Raw genomic sequence first — 21,698 nt, 5'->3', positions numbered from 1 at the left:
GATAAGTTACCAGTTCTACCAGCTACAACTTTTATGATTCCCATATGTGGCTAAAGAATTACAAGATGTATGCCTATCATATCATTATTGAAATTGAATTACTTACATATTTACACATAAGGCACTGTCAACTATTCTCCTTGGGTGGTGTGGAATATTAGCAATTACGGAACACAAAGTAAGGAAGAATAATTTACCATTTTCCAGCTCCTTACATTACCTACAGTTGAGATGAAGCTTCACAAACATTTGTCCATTTGTACAATTCTCCATGTTTCTCGACTTGTGAAATGTTTGGGAAAATTATTAAATGTTGGGAAAATGGCGTGAAACGAATATGATTGAGAAAAAATTATTTTCAAAGGAATTGCTAGAGTCAACTTTTGTACAAGGAATCATTAACCAATTTGTGAATTATTAGGCCTTTAATTTCCCTTCCACTCTCTTATTCTTTGTTGGATTTCCTTTGTTATGACTATCATAATTAGATGTAAGGAAGGAAAGGAAAAAGGAAGTGAAAGTCAAACTAAGGATTAATATAGAAGAGTGGCATGGAACAGTAAAGTCTGGGTCAGAGCACTAAGGCCCACTGAATCCGGGGGAAAATACTGAGAGCAAGAAGAACATCTGCCGTTAGAATCGGAAAGAGAAGGAGAATCAAAGAATAGGCCTTTTTTTCCCCCTTTGGCCAACTGGGAGTAAATTGTTAATAACTGACAGAAGAAATCAACAGCATCCATTCCTATTTAGTTTCTACTTCTCTGTTGAACAAGACAAATACAGATATTCGGATTAAAAAATGGCACGAACATTGGTAGTATAAAATGCCAAGAAAAGTAGAGACTATAAACGAAAACCTTGGGAGTCTAAATTAGTCTGAAGAAATGACTTTTAAAATACAAAGCATTTGGCAAAAAAATTACCAAACCATTCAAATTATTTTTCAGGAACTGTAGAAAGTAAGAGAAGTCATAGAAGAAAAAACAAGGAAGAAGGTAAATCGTGCAAAATATAGACAGATTGGTAGAATTTTATTGACTTAAGATTAGAATAGATTATTAAAAGCATTGTTAGTGAAAATCTGAAAAAGAAGGGCAGTTTAAAAATACGATCTTTTTTGCCGTTTTAAAAAAGGTTATTAGTAGATGGATGTACATATATAACTGGATTACAGCAAGAGGTATGTCAGATTATCCTTATAGACTAAATTGAGAAATATGAACTGAAAGCAAATAAAAAAGTGGATTTATAACTGGTTGAACAATTTACCTCGGTAATACTGCTTAAATTGTCCCACAGTTCCTGTTCTCAGTCTGAACTCCATTCAACATTTGTGTCATGGATTAGATTAGTCTTCTTAAAATTTGGGTCTCTCTCAGTTTGTATATCTGTTTCTATACCTATATCTCAGATCTCCAGAAAATGGGACAGAAGAAAGATGTAATATTTGCTGGATGGCAGAATCAGACTCCAAGAGAGGATCTCAACAGGACAGAGTATACTAATAGTGTGGGAATAAAAGTAAAGAACAGTGTTTGGATCCAATAAACAAGCCATAATGATACACAGCTGAGGAGCTAAGTGCTAGTAGCAGTGAGAAAAAGACTTTAGAATTGACGTTGATAATAAATGTATACATCAATATATGATATGATTGTCAATGTGGCTTAAAGCTAATCTAATTCCCTGCAATATTAACATAAACAGAGGCATAAGCATGTAGGTTCTATCCCACTTAGGCCAGACTCCACCTGAATTAATGTGTTTAATTTTTGGGTGTTACCCTTTAAGGGTAGACAGAAACACATATAGAGAACAGCCAGGAGAGAAAGAAGATACAGAGGTGTCACACGAGGAATGGATGAAGGAGCTGGGGTTGGAGCAGAAGAAAGTGAGCTGGGATACGAGAGCTATTTTGAATAAGCTTAGAACTGCCTTGGGAGCATCACCATCACCATCACAGGAAGTAGTCAGTTTTATGCTATGCCATTGCTTGTTGAGGAAAGTTGGGTTTGGACAAGCAAGGCTTTAGGGTTCATTGCAACTCTGAACTTCATGCAGTGTTTTTATAAAATCCCTGAAGGGTTGTCATGTGGAAGAGGAATTAGTTCAGAAGGCAGGACTAAAACTAAAATGATAGGAAGTAGAGAACAACAGATGTTAATTCAAAAGAAGGAACCATAAATATCTGTCGAATGAGTGAATGATTAAATTACTCTGTAATATTTAGAACTGTCTATAATTAGAATAGTTTGCTTTGCAACAGAGTGAGCTCCTTGCCACCAAAGGTGTTTGGATAAAACTCAGGAACCATAAGGTTAGGATACCCTATATGAATTTTTAGTCAATTGGCTGGCTGAGAAATGGGTTTATTTTGCAGTTATAAGAGAAACTCTGACATAGCAGAAAGTGAATTTCTCTTACCCACATTATCTCCTACCCTCAGCACCCTTTTAGAATAAGACAATCAAGATTTACCTAGAAACGCTTTCTGACATTGCCAAAAGATTTTATAATCCTAATAAAAAGTAAATTTTTAGTTCCTATATTATCCTACAGTTAAAAACACTATAAGAAAAAAATGTTTCAAATGCATACAACTCTTTTCCCTTTCCCCATAAAGGGAAATATGATCTACTTTATAGGATCCTTTTTATGCTATCTTTTTAAAATCATTTGAACCACACCCTCGAATTCTGTATTTGTTGTACTCAGAGAAATCAGGTTTCAATTTATTTTTACATCAAGGAGAATACAGAGAAAAAAGGATCAAATGATACTGACTCAAATTAGTCCTTTTTCTTAAGATTTGTCAGCATAGCTATAAAGGGCAATTCTAAACAATTTATTAACTTAATTTTTATTGGTGCCCTGTAAGGGCAATTTCATTAGAAATGTTTACAAGGGGGGATGTTTCCATTAATCTAACTATACAACCAGAACAACAAAAACCCAGAAGAAATATATAGTGCCTTAAAGTATGAACGCTTCTAGAAATATACGGATTAGTATTATAAAGGAAATTATTTGGGTCCAGTAAAAAACATATGGAACTAAATTTATATTATGATTTTAAATATCTATGAACTTTGGCTACAACCTACATAGATGTCTAAGCTAGATCATTTTAAGTAATAAACAAACATCCTATATACTGCTAAGAAAAACCTAGAGGAAATTCTGTAATAAGGGGCTACATTTTCCCTCAAAGGAGTGACTCTGAAGAGCAAGCCTTCAACATCTATAGTTTCTAATTTTAAAAATATATAATTAAAGGACTAAAATATATCTTTTAAATATTATTTGCATGTTATTTAATTACTATTCTATATACAACAAAGATAACTTAATAAAAATTCTGTTATTTACAATTCATATTTCAACAAAATTTTGAAAGATGGCATAAATTATATTGACATCTTGGTATAAAACTACCAAGTTTGAACTAGTCCTAATTTTGACCTTTGAGCAGACTTGGTATACTAATAAAAGAAGTCTACACTACCATAGGTTGACAACCACCAAGGTAAGAAGAATTCTATGTAATTTAAAAACAAATTATATGTAAATTCAATTAAAGGCAATAATGTAGCCTTCTTCCTAGAAGATAAACGATTTGTCATTCGTTGTTTTGTTACCTGCGTCTGTATATTTTGATGGACTTTGTCATCATAATATCAAACGCAAAATTATCTTAATCTCTAATTCAAGTATTACAAACTCCAGTGCCAACAGGGTCTGTGCACGTATGTAAATTACTGAAGTGGGCTGAGTGTAATACAGAATGCATCTAAAGCAGAGAGATTCCATCCAGCTACAGTCAACTGAAATTATAAAAGAATATGTACCCAATGGTGTCAGATCTTCTACTTTTCCAAGAGGAAGTTTAAAACAAGATTTTGTATGAAATTGCCCAATATTAAAATATTAGCAAGTAATTTGGGTAAGGCAAATAAAATGCATCTACTCTTGGAATCTGTCCACAGGCTACCAGCCTGTAGCCTCTAATCCGCCTCATGAGAATTACTGATTCAAAATAAAACATAGAGGGAAGATTGTACAAAATAGTATATCACATTTCAAAAATAAGGAAAAATAAAGACATTGCATTCCTTTCCCCCACTGCAACCAAGGATGTTACTCTCCACCCTAAAAGGAAATCCCATATAAACTGTGACAGTTTCTCAATCGGCACATGCCATTTCATTTGACACATTCTGAAAATCTTGAATGATTATAACAGTTACTATATAAAATTCCGGGTAGATACTGTGACTCAAACCTTGCATTCTTCTCTGACACATTTTATTAGAACTACAGGGCTCCAAAGTGGAAGTAATACCAAAGACCGGTATAGAGTTACAGCATTAACATTCAACGTTGTACTGATGACTTAGAAAGCTTTTTCTATTTCTATTTTGTTTGACTTTTCTGCCTAAAAGTGTAAAATGAAAGATGAAGTTGTAAATCTCTACATTAATTTTCTGAACAAATCCAAAATGTCTAATACATCTCCAAATATTCCCTTCTTCCGGTTACTCCTCAAAATTCATTTCCTTTTACAATTTTGTTGAATAATTGTGAATGACTACTAAACAAAAAGTTGCAAGGCTCAAAAGTAATTTTGTACTGAGCAAAAAAGGCAACAAAAAAGGCTTTATAAAGAATGGCTTTATAATGTTATACTCTAGAACTTCCTAACACTGATGATTCTTTAGAAACTTTACTTTGTCAAAGTAGAAGTAATTTATGTTTATCTATGCCAAAAAATAAAAGTGGTGTGTGTAAGGGGTGAAGTTCTTAATTTAAACATAGCAGTTATCTGCTTGGCAGAGAAGAAAATAACATAATAGAAAAGGTAGAATATTCCTTACTATTAAGTCAGAAAGAGAAAAACAAATATTGTATATTAATGCATATTTGCGGAATCTAGAAAAATGGTACAGATGAACCGGTTTGCAAGGCAGAAATAGAGACACCCATGTAGAGAACAAACGTATGGACCACGAGGGGGGAGAAGGTGGGTGGGATGAATTGGGAGATTGGGACAAACATATATACACTAATATGTATAAAATAGATAAATAATGAGAACCTGCTGTATAGCACAGGGAACTTTGCTTCACTTAGCTGTACAGTAGAAACTAACACAGCATTGTAAAACAACTCTACCCCAATTAAAAAAAAAAATTGAGGAAAAAAAAAAAAACCCAAGGACTCATTGTATAGCACAGGGAACTATATTCAGTACTCTGTAATGGCCCATATGGGAAAATAATCTGAAAAGGAGTGGAGATATGTATATGTATAACTGAATCACTTTGCTGTACACTTGAAACCAACACAACATTGTAAATCAACTATACTTCAATATAAAATAAAAATTAAATTTAAAAAATTCCTTACTATTGTTTTCATTATCAAAATTATTGTCATATAGATAGTAAATTCTTTAAACAACAAGGCATAATATTAAAGAAATGTTAAAAAATTAATAAAAATGGTTAAATTGTAGCTAGGGGCTTTTTCCCATATGATGTATCATATGCCATGTTAATCATCAGCCATGCTAATGAAGACAAAATAGTTTCCGATTTTCAAAACATCTGATAAAACTATACTAACGATTTACAATCTTTCAAATGTTTAACTTCTCAAAGAACAGTTCAGTAGGATAAAAAATTTTTTTTTAATTAAAAGTAAGGAGGAATCAAGGCTGGAAAATTACAAGGTGCTACTATAACTTATACTAAATTCAAGGCACATGTTAAGAGTCCCTTCCATATGAAAAAGTTTATAATCTAAAAGAAAATTCTGGTGCTGGCATTCTAGAAACTTCTGACTTCCTCAACCATTAAGAAATCTAAAGAAATAAGGTAGCTAAGAAATAGCAACTGAGTTCTGAATTAGTTATCAAACTTTTCTCTAATATTGAAGTCAAGGCAAGTATTTGCTCCTCAAAGATGATCATGAAAAAGCTCAGTCAGTAGATCTACTGTGAGGTCAGAGCCAAACTGATGTCATAGGCAAGGACCATCACTGAGATCTTTCCATCTAACTTTGCAAAGGAACATTGAGAATGGTGTTCCTTGCAGGCTAGGACATGCACAAAGAAAAATTAAGCTTGAAATTATTAAAAGTTAATTTATATTAACTTTAGACAATTCTTTAGACAATTCTGAATTACCATACTGAACACAAGAATACTCTTTAAAAAGACAGTTAAGGGGGCTTCCCTGGTGGCGCAGTGGTTGGGAGTCCGCCTGACGGTGCGGGGGACGCGGGTTTGTGCCCCGGTCCGGGAGGATCCCACATGTCGCCGAGCGGCTGGGCCCGTGAGCCATGGCCGCTGGGCCTGCGCGTCCGGAGCCTGTGCTCCGCAACGGGAGAGGCCGCAACGGTGAGAGGCCCGCGTACCGCAAAAAAAAAAAAAAAAAAAAAAAAAGACAGTTAAAGAAGATGTATCAATTGTTTCCAAAAAAAGTTAACAAACTGCTTTGAACATTTACTTTACTTTTCTTAATTGGAATCAGAGTACAAACAAGAGTAGGTTGGTTCACATTTGTATGTGTTTAGATCTTGTATACATGAATAATAATCTATGCTGATGGAGAACTCTGTTTCATTAAGACAGTATAGGCGGTGCAATTGTAAGTAAATATCCACACACACATATGTGTATCTATCTATCTCTATAGATAGAATAATTCCTGTTAATGAGAATGATACATGTTCTAACACCTACATACAGAATGACAGGCACTATAATATTTTAAACCATTGTTGGTGCAAAAAGCAAGTGTTTGATATGAGAAACAAGTTGTACACCTTGAAAAAGGCAAAATAACACAGCATATGTAACTTAGAACTAGGTGTGTTTTAGAAGAGTCTCTGGTGTGTTCTGTGTTTGGGCACAGCCTTCTCAGTCACATCCTTCATTCCGTACTTCCTACTTCACCAGTGGAAGAATCTCTCTTCAGCAATCCCGGAAATCTCACATGGTGATGGCCTCCTCTAAGTCATGATGGGATCAAGAGTTGGGTGCGATATTTCAAAGTTGGGTCACAATTTTAATAATCTAGATAACTAGATTAACTCAGCTTCTAAAAATAAGCTGATGAAAGGCCCAAGGAATAAAGCTATTTTTAAAAACAATCGAATTATTCTTAATTAAAAATCTGGTGGTGTCTCCTATAGCTTTTTTCCTCACCTGCCAATAAACTTGGAATGTTCAGGCTGACATGTCCTTTTGAAGACATGGTGAATGAGGCAGGAATTACCACCTGTTGTCCCCTTGTACTTCCTAGGGTTATAGTTAGTTCCTTCTGTCTCACATCACATCACACAGGCTTCAAGCCAGAAAAGCAGTGACACTCTGCCATGCCAATTTCTCTTGTTTACTCACCACCATTTCCCTATCTTAATTCTTAATTCTAATGAATTCCTTTAGGCCTGGAGCTAACTATAGTTTCTGTCCTGGAAAGAGAGTCAGATGTTCCTAGTTCTTTGGTATTCTAATGCTACATTGGAGGATTTGGATGCCACCTTACCTGTCAACTTACAAGGTAATAAAATATGATAAGAAGGCCCAGAAGTTTCTTTGGTATGTGGAATATAAAAACAAACAGTGTTGCATTGTTGTCATTATTATTATTATTTGTGTGTAAAATATTCAAAAGTTCACTTGTGCTAATAAAAATAGTAGCGGTCAGTAAAGTTTCCTCTGAATAACAACACTTTTCAAATAAAATTTAACTGACTTCCAAGCAATGAAAATCAAAGCTTCCTGACTCCCTCCAAAGTCGCTTTAGAATTGTATGTGAAGTGGGACCTTGCAACTGACATCTTTTTCCCTACAAAGCCAGTCCTGTTTGCCACTTGTGATTTACAGGCTGTGTCTGCTACAAGGAGCTGCTGGACACATTAGTGTATGTATGCTTATGAAAGGATGCTGCTGTCTGGCACTAAATGACTTTCCAGAGACCCATCTCATTCAGACCTACAGGAACTGTTCTCCCTGAACATGATCTGTCAACGCATAAGCCATTATTCCACCCGTTCTGAAGGGATGAATCAAAAATACAGTCTTGCATTCTAGTTCCTTCTGCAAATCCTGATGCACCATTAAAAATTTGCTGTTTCATACTTTCTTGATTTCTACTTAGTTAATCCACCTCTAACATTCTGTTGCAATTATAATTCTGCATTTGGGAGTGATAGAAAAGGAATAGTGGTAATTGTGTTGGATTTTGCTGGTATAAATTGCTTATAAATTGCTGTATTTCCTATTTGCAATATGCTCTTTATTTATAGATATTACCAACTATAGTATGTTGAGGTGTTTTTGTCCATTTCAAATACAGGTTTTAATATATTTACCTAAAGGCTTACTTTCTCTTCCTTATATAATATTGAAAGTCACCAACCACTAATCTGTCTTTCCCTCCACATTTTATTATATGCTTCAGTTGCAGGCATTAATTAATGCAAATCATAACTCCGTAGTATATGGATTAATAAACCTAATACTCTTTTGTTTGAATTCATGTGAAAACTATCTTGCTTAAATATAAGACAAAGAGAATAAAATCATCTGCATAGTTTTGAGTTTCAGAAAAGATCATTTTTTTATCAAGGAATTCCTTGAATTATTTAGAAAACATTTCACAGAAAGCAGCACTTGCAAAATTCAAACAAAAGAAATATAAATGTAATAATATTAAATATACATACATATATTTTTCATCTAAAATCTTTCATTCCACTCATTTTCAAGAAAAATGTGAAATGGTGCACGTTAGCCTGAAAAGACTGTAAGGTATATGTCCATATACATAAACCATGAAAAAAAAGTAAAATTAGTAAAAAGAAGAATATTGCATTTGATATGAGCAATGAGTACAAGTGTGGACAAATGAAATCTTTACTTCATGAAATATAATGAGTAGCTATTTTAATATGAAGGTCACTGCGCTAAAAGTGACTAAATGGAAATCCAACAGCTATTTAAACTGGCTGGCATCATTCTCCAGAATCCCTTGTCAGAGGAGATACTTAGGAATGGATTTTGGTTTTATTGTAATACATCTATGGTCATTAATAGAATTTTCAGTTAAGGGCTCAAACCTCAGGCTTTCGACTAGTGTGCGCGCATGTGTGTGTATGTGTGTGTGTGTGTGTGTGTGTGTGTGTGTAATTATAAGGGTTTTGTGAAATACTTGCTTTAACTTCCAAAATTCTGTATAAAAACTTATCCCACTGGATTACTATATATATAGATTTCTTTGTATAATACTTTACATTAGACAAAAATTTTAAGATTTAAAGTGATGTAAAATAGGTAAAGTCACTTCCTCAACTTTTCATAATATCTATTTTTTTTCCTTAATGGGCTCAGCTATACAATCAATAACTGAGATATAATTTGCAACACTGAATTCCAAGGGAAATATTGTCTACATATCAACAGTTGTTTGCAAAAATAATTTATCCCTTAAATTAACCCACATTAGGACAAATTTACAAATGCTCCTGGGCTCTCAGTGCTTTGAAGTATGACAGAACACTTAAAAGAGAACCCTGATTATAAAATATAACAAGAACGTTTGCAAATTTTAACGAGCTTGCTGTTTCCATGCCAACTTCTCCCAAATCTGGAAATCATTAAAATCATTTTCTCACAATTTATTTCTTTCCATTGTGTTATATCCATTCCCTTTTCACAGGCAATACATTCAGTACCAAATGAGTAGTATATTCATTAGGGCTAAAGAGAAAGGCAAGGGTTAAGTAAACAAGAACATCAAATTAATATCCAGGCCTAAATGCTTTAGCAGAGCCAGAGAATCTGTTTAATCATTCAAGTCAACAAAGGTTAAGATAATAAAATAAACTTCTAAATGCTTTCCTTTTCTGGAACTTAATCTGTCTTGCTGAAGATGTTTTTAAGATGCTATCAGTTTTGCATAGTCCCAGCTGTTATGAAAATTTACTTCAATACACTGGGAAGAGAAAAGAATTTTATGAAAATAGTTAAGCAGAGCTCCTGGGTGGCTTATTGAAACTGTGAGAGCTCAGGATCATTTAAAACCAGCTGTTGGCTGATGATATTGAGACCAATAACCACTAAATCTTTTAGCTATCAGGCCTCTGTGCTTTTTGGCAAGGTGATGGTAGCCAACTGATTAGAAGCTTAATTTATAGTCAAAAGATAACTTCATGATGCTTGTTCATTTTATTGCCTAAGTTGGACTAACAAATTTACCACAATTTCATAACAACATAATACCTTAATTTAAAAAGACAGTATTAAACATTAAAATAGCTTTGCTTATGTTTAAGGCTATGTTTTTAAGTCACTAAGATAGAGAAAAGAAATCTGAGTCATTAACATCAAAGCCCAGGGCTGTGGTTCATGATGAGGGCAGAGGCCCTAATGAACTGGGCAACAAGCCCTCTTTAATAATGAAGGAGAGAGGGGTAGTAGTAGGGTGTGCAGACGACAATGGGAAAATCCTGGAGAGCCCTGAGTCTTTTACACTTGACATTCAGGTTCGGCTACTGATCAAGAAATATAACTCAATCTCTTTTGCAAAGAGAAGCTCAGAATAAAACCAGAATCAACAAAATACCTTGTAGAACATGTAAGCACAGCATTATGAATTGAGGAACACAGACTTCATTCATTTGGTTATCCTGAAGAAAAAAGGCACTAAGAGCAAATACACAGGGATCTTGCTATTATACAATTTTCAAATTGGTGCCCTTGAGCTGAGAAGTGAAATTGTATCACAGCAAGCTTACTGGGTATCCTGACGTGCCCTGGACAAGGGTCAGCACTGCCCTGCCTCCCTATGCTCCATGAGGAGAGATTCTAGGCTGTTGCTAAGTGGCATTCGTCCATTACTTTGGTTTTGGGAAGGTTGGCAGTGCATGAATTGTAAAGACTGTGACTGTCATGCTTGCAAAGGAAAAAGATGTACCTGTTTTCATTTGTGCTCCCCGACATTTTCAAGCTGATTCACAAAGGCATGGACTCTTAAAGTTGAAGAGAGTCCCAGCAACCGTTTGGAAGCAGCTTGGCATTGTGGAAAGAGGGCAGAACTCGACATTTGTGTTTGAGTCCCAGCACCGTCTTTTGGTAGATGTGTGTGAAAGAACTAGATCAAGTCACTTAATCTGTGTGAGCTCAATCCTCATCAGAAAAAAAAAAAAAAGGTCATATTAAAATTTGTGCTATTAAATCACTTTTGAGTTATTTTTGAGGATACATGGAAAATGTAGTTTGTGAGTACTGAGGCTTAAATCCTGGCTCTGCCACTGGCTGGCTCTGTTTGCTTAGATGAAATATTTAAACTTTCTGAATCTTGGTTTCCTCATCTATTAAATGGAAATAATAAAAGTAACTATTTTATAGACTTGTTGAAATAATACATATCTTCACAGAGTGGTTGGCATATTTTAAGAAATCAATAAAAATTATTTATCATTATTATTGATGTTATAAATTAAGCCATGAATATTTTGGTAAACTCTATTGTTTCACATTGAGGTTGATGACTATACCAACTACTTTATTGATAGGGAAGCAGCGTGACCCAGTGGGAGGAGCACAAACCAGAGGCTGAGAGAGCTGGGTTTGAATCCCATTCCTACCACTTAACAAATCATGTGAACTGGGCAATTTACTTTAGCCCAGATTCTTCATGTGAAACTTGAGGAGAATAATCAACTATGATCTGTTGAGGGCTTATTATAGATTTTTCATACATTATTTTATTTAATCCTTCTCATAACCATGGAGACAGTGGCAGTTAGAATTGATCCTTATCCAGCCTGACTCCAGCCCATGTGGATATAATCATCTCACTCTATTGTGTTCACTTTTCCTATATTTTCTTCCCTGATAATCTACTTTGCTGAACTGTAGTAAGGCTTAGAGATGATGTGTGTATCTTGCCTAGAAAGGTGTTCTGCAAGCTGTACGACTCTAAGTAATGAGAAACTGTAATTATTTCATGAGGTATCATTTCTCAGTTCAACTTTCGTTCAGTCTAGGAATCCCCCTACAACTCCCTTATGGCGGGTCTTCAAGCTCGGCTTGAATATAGAGTAAAGGCTTAGCCTCAAAACTCTGTAATACAAACCTATGAGGATGAAATGAAGAAAACTGAGCATGGGCATGGTAGCTGACAGCACAGAAAAAGCACCCTCCTAACCATATAGCCGAAAGGCCTAACTGCTGTGGTGCAATGTTTGACTGTAAAAATGAATTGAAGATTAAGAGCAAATCTGTAATGACGTCTCCCCAAGAATCAAGGAGGGAAGTGCAATTCTAATGTCAGGATGCATCCATCTGTGGAAATCTAACCCTCAGTGTCTTGTAGAAGAAAACCAAATGATATCGATGGTTATTGTATTATACCTAAAATTGCAGGCTTGAAATTGGTTCAATGTATCCTGACATAAAGCTCATGCCAAAAAAGTTAGCTGTTCCTTCTGCATTAAATCATATACCATCAACAGCATTCAAAGGTAGTCAGCTTTCCTACTATTTACTTTTAACTTCTTGCAATCTGACTTTCCCTCTCACTACTGAACAAAATGCATCCTCTTACAATCCCATGATTCCAGAACACCAAATCCAAAAGTTTTTTTTATAGATCTCATCCCTGTGGCTTTCTTTTAATTAAGAATGTTTTGTGGGCCACCCTCACTTTTTTTTTTTTGAAGTAGTCCTAGGGGACTTCCCTGGTGGCGCAGTGGTTGGGAATCTGCCTGCCAGTGCAGGGGACACAGGTTCAAGCCCTGGTCCGGGAGGATCCCACATGCCGCGGAGCAACTAAGCCCGGGCTCCACAACTACTGAGCCTGCGTGCCACAACTACTGAAGCCCACGCACCTAGAGCCCGTGCTCCACAACAAGAGAAGCCACCAAAATCAGAAGCCCGCACACCGCAAGGAAGAGTAGCCCCCGCTCGCCGCAACTAGAGAAAGCCCGCAGGCAGCAATGAAGACCCAGTGCAGCCAAAAATAAATGAATAAATAAATAAAGTAGTTCTGCCTACTGTTCAAACATTGCATGTCCTGGTTTTTCTTTTGAGTGCTCACTCTTTTCTTCCGATGCTCCTTTTCAGCCCACTCCCTCAGGGTGAATATTTCCTTTTCTTTTTTAAAGATTTTTTTAAAAAAACTAATTTATTTATTTTTGGCTGCACTGGGTCTTCGTTGCTGCTCAAAGGCTTTCTCTAGTTGCAGAAGTGGGGGCTACTCTTCCTTGCGGTGCGCGTGCTTCTCATTGGGGTGGATTCTCTTGGTGTGGAGCACACAGGCTCTTGGCGTGCAGGCTTCAGTAGTTGTGCCTCGTGGGCTCGGTAGTTGTGGCTCGTGGGCTCTACAGCGCAGGCTCAGTAGTTGTGGCACACGGGCTTAGTTGCTCTGTGGCATGTGGGATCTTCCCGGACCAGAGCTCGAACCTGTATCCCCTGCATCGGCAGGCGGATTCTCAACCACTGCACCACCAGGGAAGCCCCAGTGTGGATATTTCTAAAGTGGCTCTATGTTCACGCTTTCACCCTCCACTTTGCTCCCTGGGGTCTCAATTCTTGCTCTGGGGGTGTTCAGCTACATAGCTGTTACCTCCAGCTGCAACACCACCTCAGAATTCTAGTCTCATGTTTCCAACTGCTTGCTACATTATTCCAATGGAATAATTCATCAAGATCGCAAATTCAGCATAACTACGATTCAACTTATCATTTATCCTACTGACTCTCTTCTGGCCAACGTTATCAAGGAGTCAAGCCAGAAACCTCACCTCTAGCTTTACCTTCTCTTTCAACTTCAGCCCTTACATCCAATTAGCTATAAGACTTGTATTAAATTTTCACCTCAGTACCTTTTTTTTGTTTGTTTGTTTTGCGGTATGCGGGCCTCTCACTGTTGTGGCCTCTCCCGTTGTGGAGCACAGGCTCCGGACGTGCAGGCTCAGCGGCCATGGCTCACGGGCCTAGCTGCTCCGCGGCATGTGGGATCTTCCCGGACCAGGGCACAAACCCGTGTCCCCTGCATCGGCAGGCTGACTCCCAACCACTGCGCCACCAGGGAAGCCCCCTCAGTACCTTTTAATTTGACTATCTGACTGCTTCTCTTCCTTTGTTAAAAGTTTAACATGATCACAATTTTAGCCATGGTCACAGATTTTGGATGTAAACCCAATGTAGATCAAATTCATCTCTCACCTTCTGCTTCAAGACTTCACTTTTGTCCATTTCTCCTCTACTAGTATCAACCCTGGTTTTCCCTCTTTGCCCAGGTTTTTGCTTGGTGCTTGTGGCAAACCCTATTGATGACATGATTCAAGTTTCCTTTTGAATCCCATTGCAAACATACAGCTTTCTCCAATATTCTGGTGACCCCTTTGGAATTTCGGCTTTGGCTCACCAACTTAGCCCCTCTCCACTGCTGAGCTTCTCATTCTGATATTGAACTTTCTGCTCAGTGTGGCCCTGTACCTCCAATGATACCTGATGTTCCAGACTGAGCCAGACCATCCCCTCTGCTCATCTCTCCACTGAGGACTGGACATTATTCTCATAGTCCAGACTTTTATGACCTCGTCTAGATGACTGACATTGTTTCCTGGTCTACTTGGTCTCCATGCTTTCAGTCTCTTCCAATTTCTTTCCTTACTGGACACTATTACCTTATACATTTTCATAAAGAACATCTGGTGGACTTCCTTGGTAGTCCAGTGGTTAAGACTCTGCACTCCCAATGCAGGGGACACAGGTTCAATCCATGGTCAGGGAACTAAGATCCCACATGCCGCACGGGCGCGGCCAAAAAGAACCAAAAAAAAAAAAAAAACCCCAACAGAATCCCAGGCTCCTCCCTTCTCTGGGATTCAGGAAAAGAAAAACAAAAAATTGGTAATTACACTAAATAGTCTAGTGGTAATATACAGCAAATGATATACTCAAAACTCTTCAGTGGTTCCTTATTGCCCACCACACTAGACATTCAAAATGCTCCATTATGTAATTTCAAGAAAAAAATTTCAGCCTTATATGATACAATCTTTCCATATTTAACCTATTCCCTTGGCAAATGGAATATTATTTTTCCTCAAATGAATCCTGTCATTTCCTGCTTGTATAATATTGTATGAACTATTTCTTCTTCCTGGAATATTTAATGTCTTGCTCTTCATGTAAGCTTTTAAAGATTACCCACGTATCCAGTCCTAGCTCAAGTGTCACCTTTTCTGCAGTTATTTTTCAAAATGGAAGAATGTTCAATTATCTAGCGTCTCTTAGTACGGCTATTTAAGGCACATAACATAAAACCACATAGTTTACTTATTCAGGCACCCATGAGATTAACAGCTGCTTGAGGGCAGTAATGATGAGATAATATTTTATTCTAACATTGAACAAATATTCATTAAGTTCTTACTGTTCTGGTGACGGAGGTATGAACAAGACAGATAGAAGTCCTTGCTCTCATGGAGTTTTTGTTTTAAGGAGAGGCATGTTTTATAGATAAGAAGCAACTAAATAAATAAACAAAATAGGATAATCTCAGATTTCGATTGGGTAGTTAGGGAAGTTCTCCCCAAAGAGGTATTTGAGAGAAAATTCTCAATGATCAGAAGAACCCAATCACAAGACCAGAAAAGAGCAAATAGAAAGTCATCAAGTCGGGAGTGTGTTGTGTTTAAAGAACACGTGGATGACAGAGTGGCTGGAGCACAGTGGGTAGAGGGGAAGACTAGTTCGAGATAAGGTTATAGAGGTAAGCAAGGGCCAGATCTTGGAGGCCAAGCAAAGTGATTTGGATTTCAGTTTAAAACAGGGAGAAACATAATCTAATTTACAGCATAAAACGGTCTCTGGTTGCTGTTTAGGCAATGGATTGTACACGGTAAGAGTGGAAGCAAGATTAATTGGAAGACTACTGCCGTGATCAAGAACATGAGATGAGAATAGGTTGAATTTGCTGATAGTAGAGGAGAGAGGCAAGTGGACCCATTTATAGTCTCTATAGCATTAAGTAGGGTACCTTGAACATGGTAGACGCTCAATATGTGTTGATAAATATATGCCCAAGTGTTTCAAGATAGTTTCACCTTCTTTTTTTTTTTTTTTTTTTTTTTTTTATGCGTTACGCGGGCCTCTCACTGTTGTGGCCTCTCCCGTTGCGGAGGACAGGCTCCGGACGCGCAGGCTCAGCGGCCATGGCTCACGGGCCCAGCCGCTCCGCGGCATGTGGGATCTTCCCAGACCGGGGCACGAACCCGTGTCCCCTGCATCGGCAGGCGGACTCTCAACCACTGCGCCACCAGGGAAGCCCTCACCTTCTTAATTTGCATTTTATCTTCAAATTTTTCCTGCTTTGATTCACATAATATGGCTTAATATATTCCTGTCTGGCACCTGGTGAGCCAACAACAAAACAAAAAAGAAACGAAAAGAAAAGGACCTCGCATTCAAGAAAACAGCATAGATCCCAGTGGAAGGTCAGTTAACAAAGAACTAAAGTGATGTAAGTTCATATTATTAAGTTAATTATGGAAAGAAATAAATTACTTGGAAAAAATGGTAAAACGTGGATTTCAAAAATCTATGATAGGATGAAAATGGAAATGGTATTCAAATACAAAGATCTACATTTTAAAAAAGAGAGCCTCTGTCAGCATCAGCTGGAACAGTGTGCCCAAAGAGGATGTGGGTAAAATTAATTTTCATGAAAATTGAAGACTTTTCCAGTTCTAACTAACTTGATTTTTCTGGAAATGTAAAATCTTCATTTTGCCATCTTGATATGTGAATTTCCTAACAGGTAGCTGACACTACTTATATTAAAATTCTAAGATCACGGAATGTGACCTGCCTTGTTTCTAAATTAGGAATCTGAGGAAAGGCAGGCAATTCGGTAAGTTCTCATGCTCACATTCATGTGTACTTCCTAGGACATTTAAATTTTTATCCATAAAGATTCACCCTACATTGTGAATTCAATCCAAATTCCTTCAATACAAAGCAAAATCCAAATGAAAATGGGATCAATTTTTACCACTTTCCAGCTAAAATGCTAAGTGGCCCCTGAATCGTGTGAAACTTGGCCCCAGTCAGTGTGAAAACTGGCTGCAATCTGTATGAAAGGCAGTCTGGGTTGTCAAAGTAGTTCATGAACTTTGGCCACGCTTGCAAGGAACCCGGTCCAAGTCTTAGTTTGTAATGCAACATGAAACAAGGTGAATTTCACATGGTTTTGAGTTTCCTCCTGAAAATTTGGCCTAGCTTTATAATCAATCATCACTTTTTGAAACGATGAAAGCCAACACACCTTTTTGAAACTGAGGGCTGTGTGCACACTGATGACAGCTAAGCTGTGAACCACCCTTTCACTTCCTTTGCCAAAAGAAGATTTCTCAGAATAGAAACAGTTTCCCTCTTACCTGGAAAGGGCAAGTTGAGTGATTTTGATATTGCATGTAGAAAGAAATAATACACAATACGTGGAGACATGCCATGTGAAATAGTCACCACATACGGAGCAAGTGACTACATCCTAATCATTTAGGGTTAGGAGAAGTTTATTCCCTTCACATCCAGGACAGATACCAGGATGTTTAATCTCCTTGACCATTAAGATAAACTTTGAACTGGTCATCAGACAGAATAACTGCCATGGTGACTATGCTGAGACATAGTCATTATCTCTATATGAAGAAATGGCAGAAGAATAGGAAGGAAAGTCAATCATGGCATAATTTTCATCTAGTTTAAAAAACAGGAGGGACAAGACTACAAACTTTTCAAGTTTGCATTGACTACATCTTTTGCAATAAAACCTCTACTGCGGTGAAAACGAATTCAATAATTAACTTCACAGACTGCATTTTACAAAAAACCTACACAGTGTCTGTTTGCAACCTGAAAGTTTTAAATGTGCTTTTCCACTGTAAGAAATGACTCTCTTCAACCAAGTGCTCGCTTTTGTGCACAGTGACACGAGAAAATTGAGAGGTATGCCTGCGCGGAGCCACTACATCATTGGAACAGCATGTCTGAACATTTGGGTAATAAGGCACAGATGTGAAGCAGAGGACTTGGCACTACCAAGGTAACAACAAAGCATTCACCATTGTCTTATAATGGTTAAAGGAGCCACATTTGAGAAGAATAAAAGAATGCCCCCTCCTCCCTGGAATGTTAAGTTATATTACACCTTTTATCTGCTTAAAAATCTATAAAGAATAAGAAATTCAAATAAGTATTATTCAAACTCATGATGAACAAAAATAGAAGATGCATTAATATTTTCATCTCTAATACAACATATTTATGCAATAGCACATAAAGTTTAACTGCAGAAAAAGGCCAAATTCAATAGGAATCCACATGGCCTCTATATTACAAAACAACGTATACAAATCTGAGGGACCCAATAGTCAATGGAAGGGTGGTGGTTGCTGACTTTCAGTAGTGATTCTGGCCCTTAATCAGTAGGAATCATTATTGTAGAGTGTCCTATTTACAGGTATCAAGCTAAGATAATGCAACAAGATACAAACATTAGTTACAATTAAGGCTATTTCAGTTATAAGTGGTATGGTATTTTTGTCAGCCATTACTAAACCACATGACACCAAGGCAGTTATGAAGCCAGGGCTACTTTAATTCAATGAGTTTGGAGCTGAAAACTATTAATAATTTTCTGCCCAGGATTGGAAGAGTATAACTTACCCGAGGTCCCTGATCACCCTGTTCTCCCTGTAGAGTAGGAAAATGAGAAGATAGTTTTAGAACAAAGTCTGTAGATGCTCATTAAAAAGATCTAAATGTAACATAGGATAAGTCACGCCAGTATGGATTTCCGCTAAGTTAATTTGTTCCTGCTATACATTTTCTTACCTTATCACCTTTTGGACCAGGAGGGCCCTGAAATAAAGAGAAAAAAAAACATATTTTAAATAAATTTCAAAATATATTGTAGCTTAAATAGATAGGCTAGGGTTAGTCACAAGATTCATGCAAAGGGCACAGAGCTGTACCTGTCAGTGAGGTTTCTCAAGGAGGTTTAGGTTCTAAACTACACTCGTAATATGGTTAGAATGTGAAAATGGTATTATATACATACACAGGAAAGTATACATACCATAAGTATATAATATGCTGAGTAAATTTTCACAAACTAAACACACCTGCTGAAAGTAGAACCCAGCTAAAGGAACCCAGAAGCCCCTGTTGTGATGTTCCTTGTTACTGCTTGCCACCAACAGTAATCACTATTCTGACCTCTGGTAGAATAGATTAGTTTACCTGCTTTTGTACTTTATATAAATGTACTTATATAAATAGAATCATCCATTATGCGTTTAGCCTCTTTTCTTAGTGTGTGTGAAATTCATGCAAAATTTTGTGTGTAGTTGTAGATTGTTTGTTTTTACTGATTTATAATATTCCACTGTGTGAATAAACAATTATTTATTTATTTATCCTACTGTTAATGTCCATTTGCTTCCAGGAGTTTTTGGGTCTTGGTTATTACAAACAGTGCTGCAATAAACATCCTAGTATATGTCTTTTGGTGAAAAATTGAATACATTTCTGTTGGGTGTATATCTAGGAGTAGAATTGTTACATTCTAGACAATACATACATTTGGATTATTAGTTAGTAGATATTGCCAAATAGTTTTTCAGTGTGGTTAACAATTATACTTCCATCAGCAATGTATGAGAATTTTCAGTTCCTCTATATCATCACCAATACTTGGTATTTTCCATCTTTTTCATTTTAGACATTCCGGTGGGAGGTGTAGTAGTTTCACACAGTGTTTTAATTTGTACTTCTCCAGTAATTAAGTTGAACTCCTTTTAATAAATGTATTGGCCGTTTTGCATCCTAGCCCATAAAGTGTCTGTTCACATCATTTTCTATTGAGTTCTCCTATTACTTGCTAGACTTCTTTACGTATTATACATTGTATTGACAGATAGATAGACAGACAGATAGGAGTTCTTTACACACTCTGAATCTGAGTCTTTTGTCAGAAAAGGATATATTTATTGCAAACATATTCTCCCACGCTACATATTGTGTTTACATTCTCTTAAAGATGTTTTTGATGAATAGAAGTTCTTAAACTCAATTTAACATTTTTTCTCTTTATGATTATCTCTTTTATTGTTCCACTTAAGAAATCTTTGCCTCCTTCAAGGTCATAAAGAGGTTCTTCCATGTTTGTTCTAAAAGCTAAAAGCTTTATTATTTTATCTTTCATATCTAGATCTGAATTCTTGGAGAACTGATTTTGTGAATGACGTGAGGTTAAACTCAAGATGCTTTCTTTCCCCGTGTGGATATCAAATTAACCCAATACCATTTATTGAAAATGCCTCTTTTCCCCATCACAGTACAGTGTTACCTTTGTCATAAATCAGATGACCATATATATGTGGGTCTTTTAGGAAATTTCTATTTTGTTGGACAGCTGTCTATTCTTAAGCCACACTGAGATTTTCTTCACTTTTGAACAAAAATACTAGCAGGAAACATGAATTCTAGAGGCATCAGTATTTTTTTTTTCCTAGCTCTTAAAGATGAAGTCATGTCTCAGGGCTCAGCCCACCTGCGGAAGTGGAGCATTTCAGAGTTACCTTCAATCTCTCACCTTCCTTTTTAGCAGGGTTGGGAGACAAGGACAAGTCTAGACAGGAGTAAAGCCAAGGTCCTAACAAAGTACCCCTTCTGAGGTCCCAGTGGGGACTGCTATCTCACTTCAGGTGGGAATGTAAGAATGCTCCACCTACCAAAATACCTGCTGCTAAACACCAGTTGCAGAGGAGCTGTACCAAATTCCCATTCTCAGTTGCAGCAATTTTAACAGCTGTGAGGTTATCATGACATTAACAATAACAGGAACATCATGTCTTATATTTTGTATATTTTACCATCAACAAAGAACTTTGACCTGTTACTGCATTTAATCTTCTCCCAACCTAATGAGCAAAGTTTTATGATATTTCTTTCACAGATGCCAGAAATAAAACTCAAAGATTATCAAGGTTACGCCTCTTGTAAGTGAGTTAGCCAGGACTTTAAGCTAGTCTGTGTGACTTTAAATGCAGTGGATCGTGATGCTAAGTGTTAGGGCACAGCTCTAGAACTAGATTCTCAGGAAGACTGACGGCCATGTATCTGGTGCCTGCTTTCAACAGGTGCCCTCTTGAATGTCTCCCAATTGCCTTTTTCTTTTTTTTTCTTTCTTTCTTTTCTTTTTTTTTCTTTTGGCCGAGCCACACAGCTTGCAGGATCTTATTTCCCCAACCAGGGATCAAACATGCCCCCTGCTGTGGAAGCACGGAGTTCTAACCACTGGACCGCCAGGGAATTTCCCCAATTGACTTTTTCATAGTGTCATGGACAGTGGCCTCAACATCTCAAGTTCAAAATGCAGGAGAGAGGAATTGTAGAGCATCTGGGAGAGAGAGAGGGGGCCAAGATAATGGAATCAACTAAACAAATCCTTTTCTTTCTTAACCCCCCAAATAATTTCGCCACTAAAAAGGGGAGCTATTTTAAGAACATTTTTCTTGATGTTTTCAGTGAATCAAGTAGTGAGTCATGAGTACAGGCTGTCTGTGTACCTCTGTAAAATTAAGTTTAAGAGACTTATTGATCACTCTTG

At 37.0% G+C, this 21,698-nt stretch overlaps 1 protein-coding gene across 1 annotated transcript in view; it reads right to left on the bottom strand.

Moving 5' to 3' along the window:
• The window catches only part of COL25A1 (collagen type XXV alpha 1 chain), a 478,322-nt gene that overhangs the window by 137,365 nt on the left and 319,259 nt on the right, over window positions 1-21,698 (bottom strand). The window contains exons 6-7 of the mRNA XM_032633191.1: window positions 18,920-18,946; window positions 18,752-18,778 (exon numbers count right to left, since the gene is read on the bottom strand). Of these exons, the coding sequence (XP_032489082.1) occupies window positions 18,752-18,778; window positions 18,920-18,946 (54 nt within the window). The remainder of the gene's footprint in view (window positions 1-18,751; window positions 18,779-18,919; window positions 18,947-21,698) is intronic.

This window comes from Phocoena sinus, chromosome 5, assembly GCF_008692025.1.
Source record: "Phocoena sinus isolate mPhoSin1 chromosome 5, mPhoSin1.pri, whole genome shotgun sequence".
In the NCBI taxonomy this organism is placed as follows: Eukaryota; Metazoa; Chordata; class Mammalia; order Artiodactyla; family Phocoenidae; genus Phocoena; species Phocoena sinus.
Note: the sequence above shows the minus strand (reverse complement) of the source record. Positions and strands in the feature narration are given on the sequence as shown.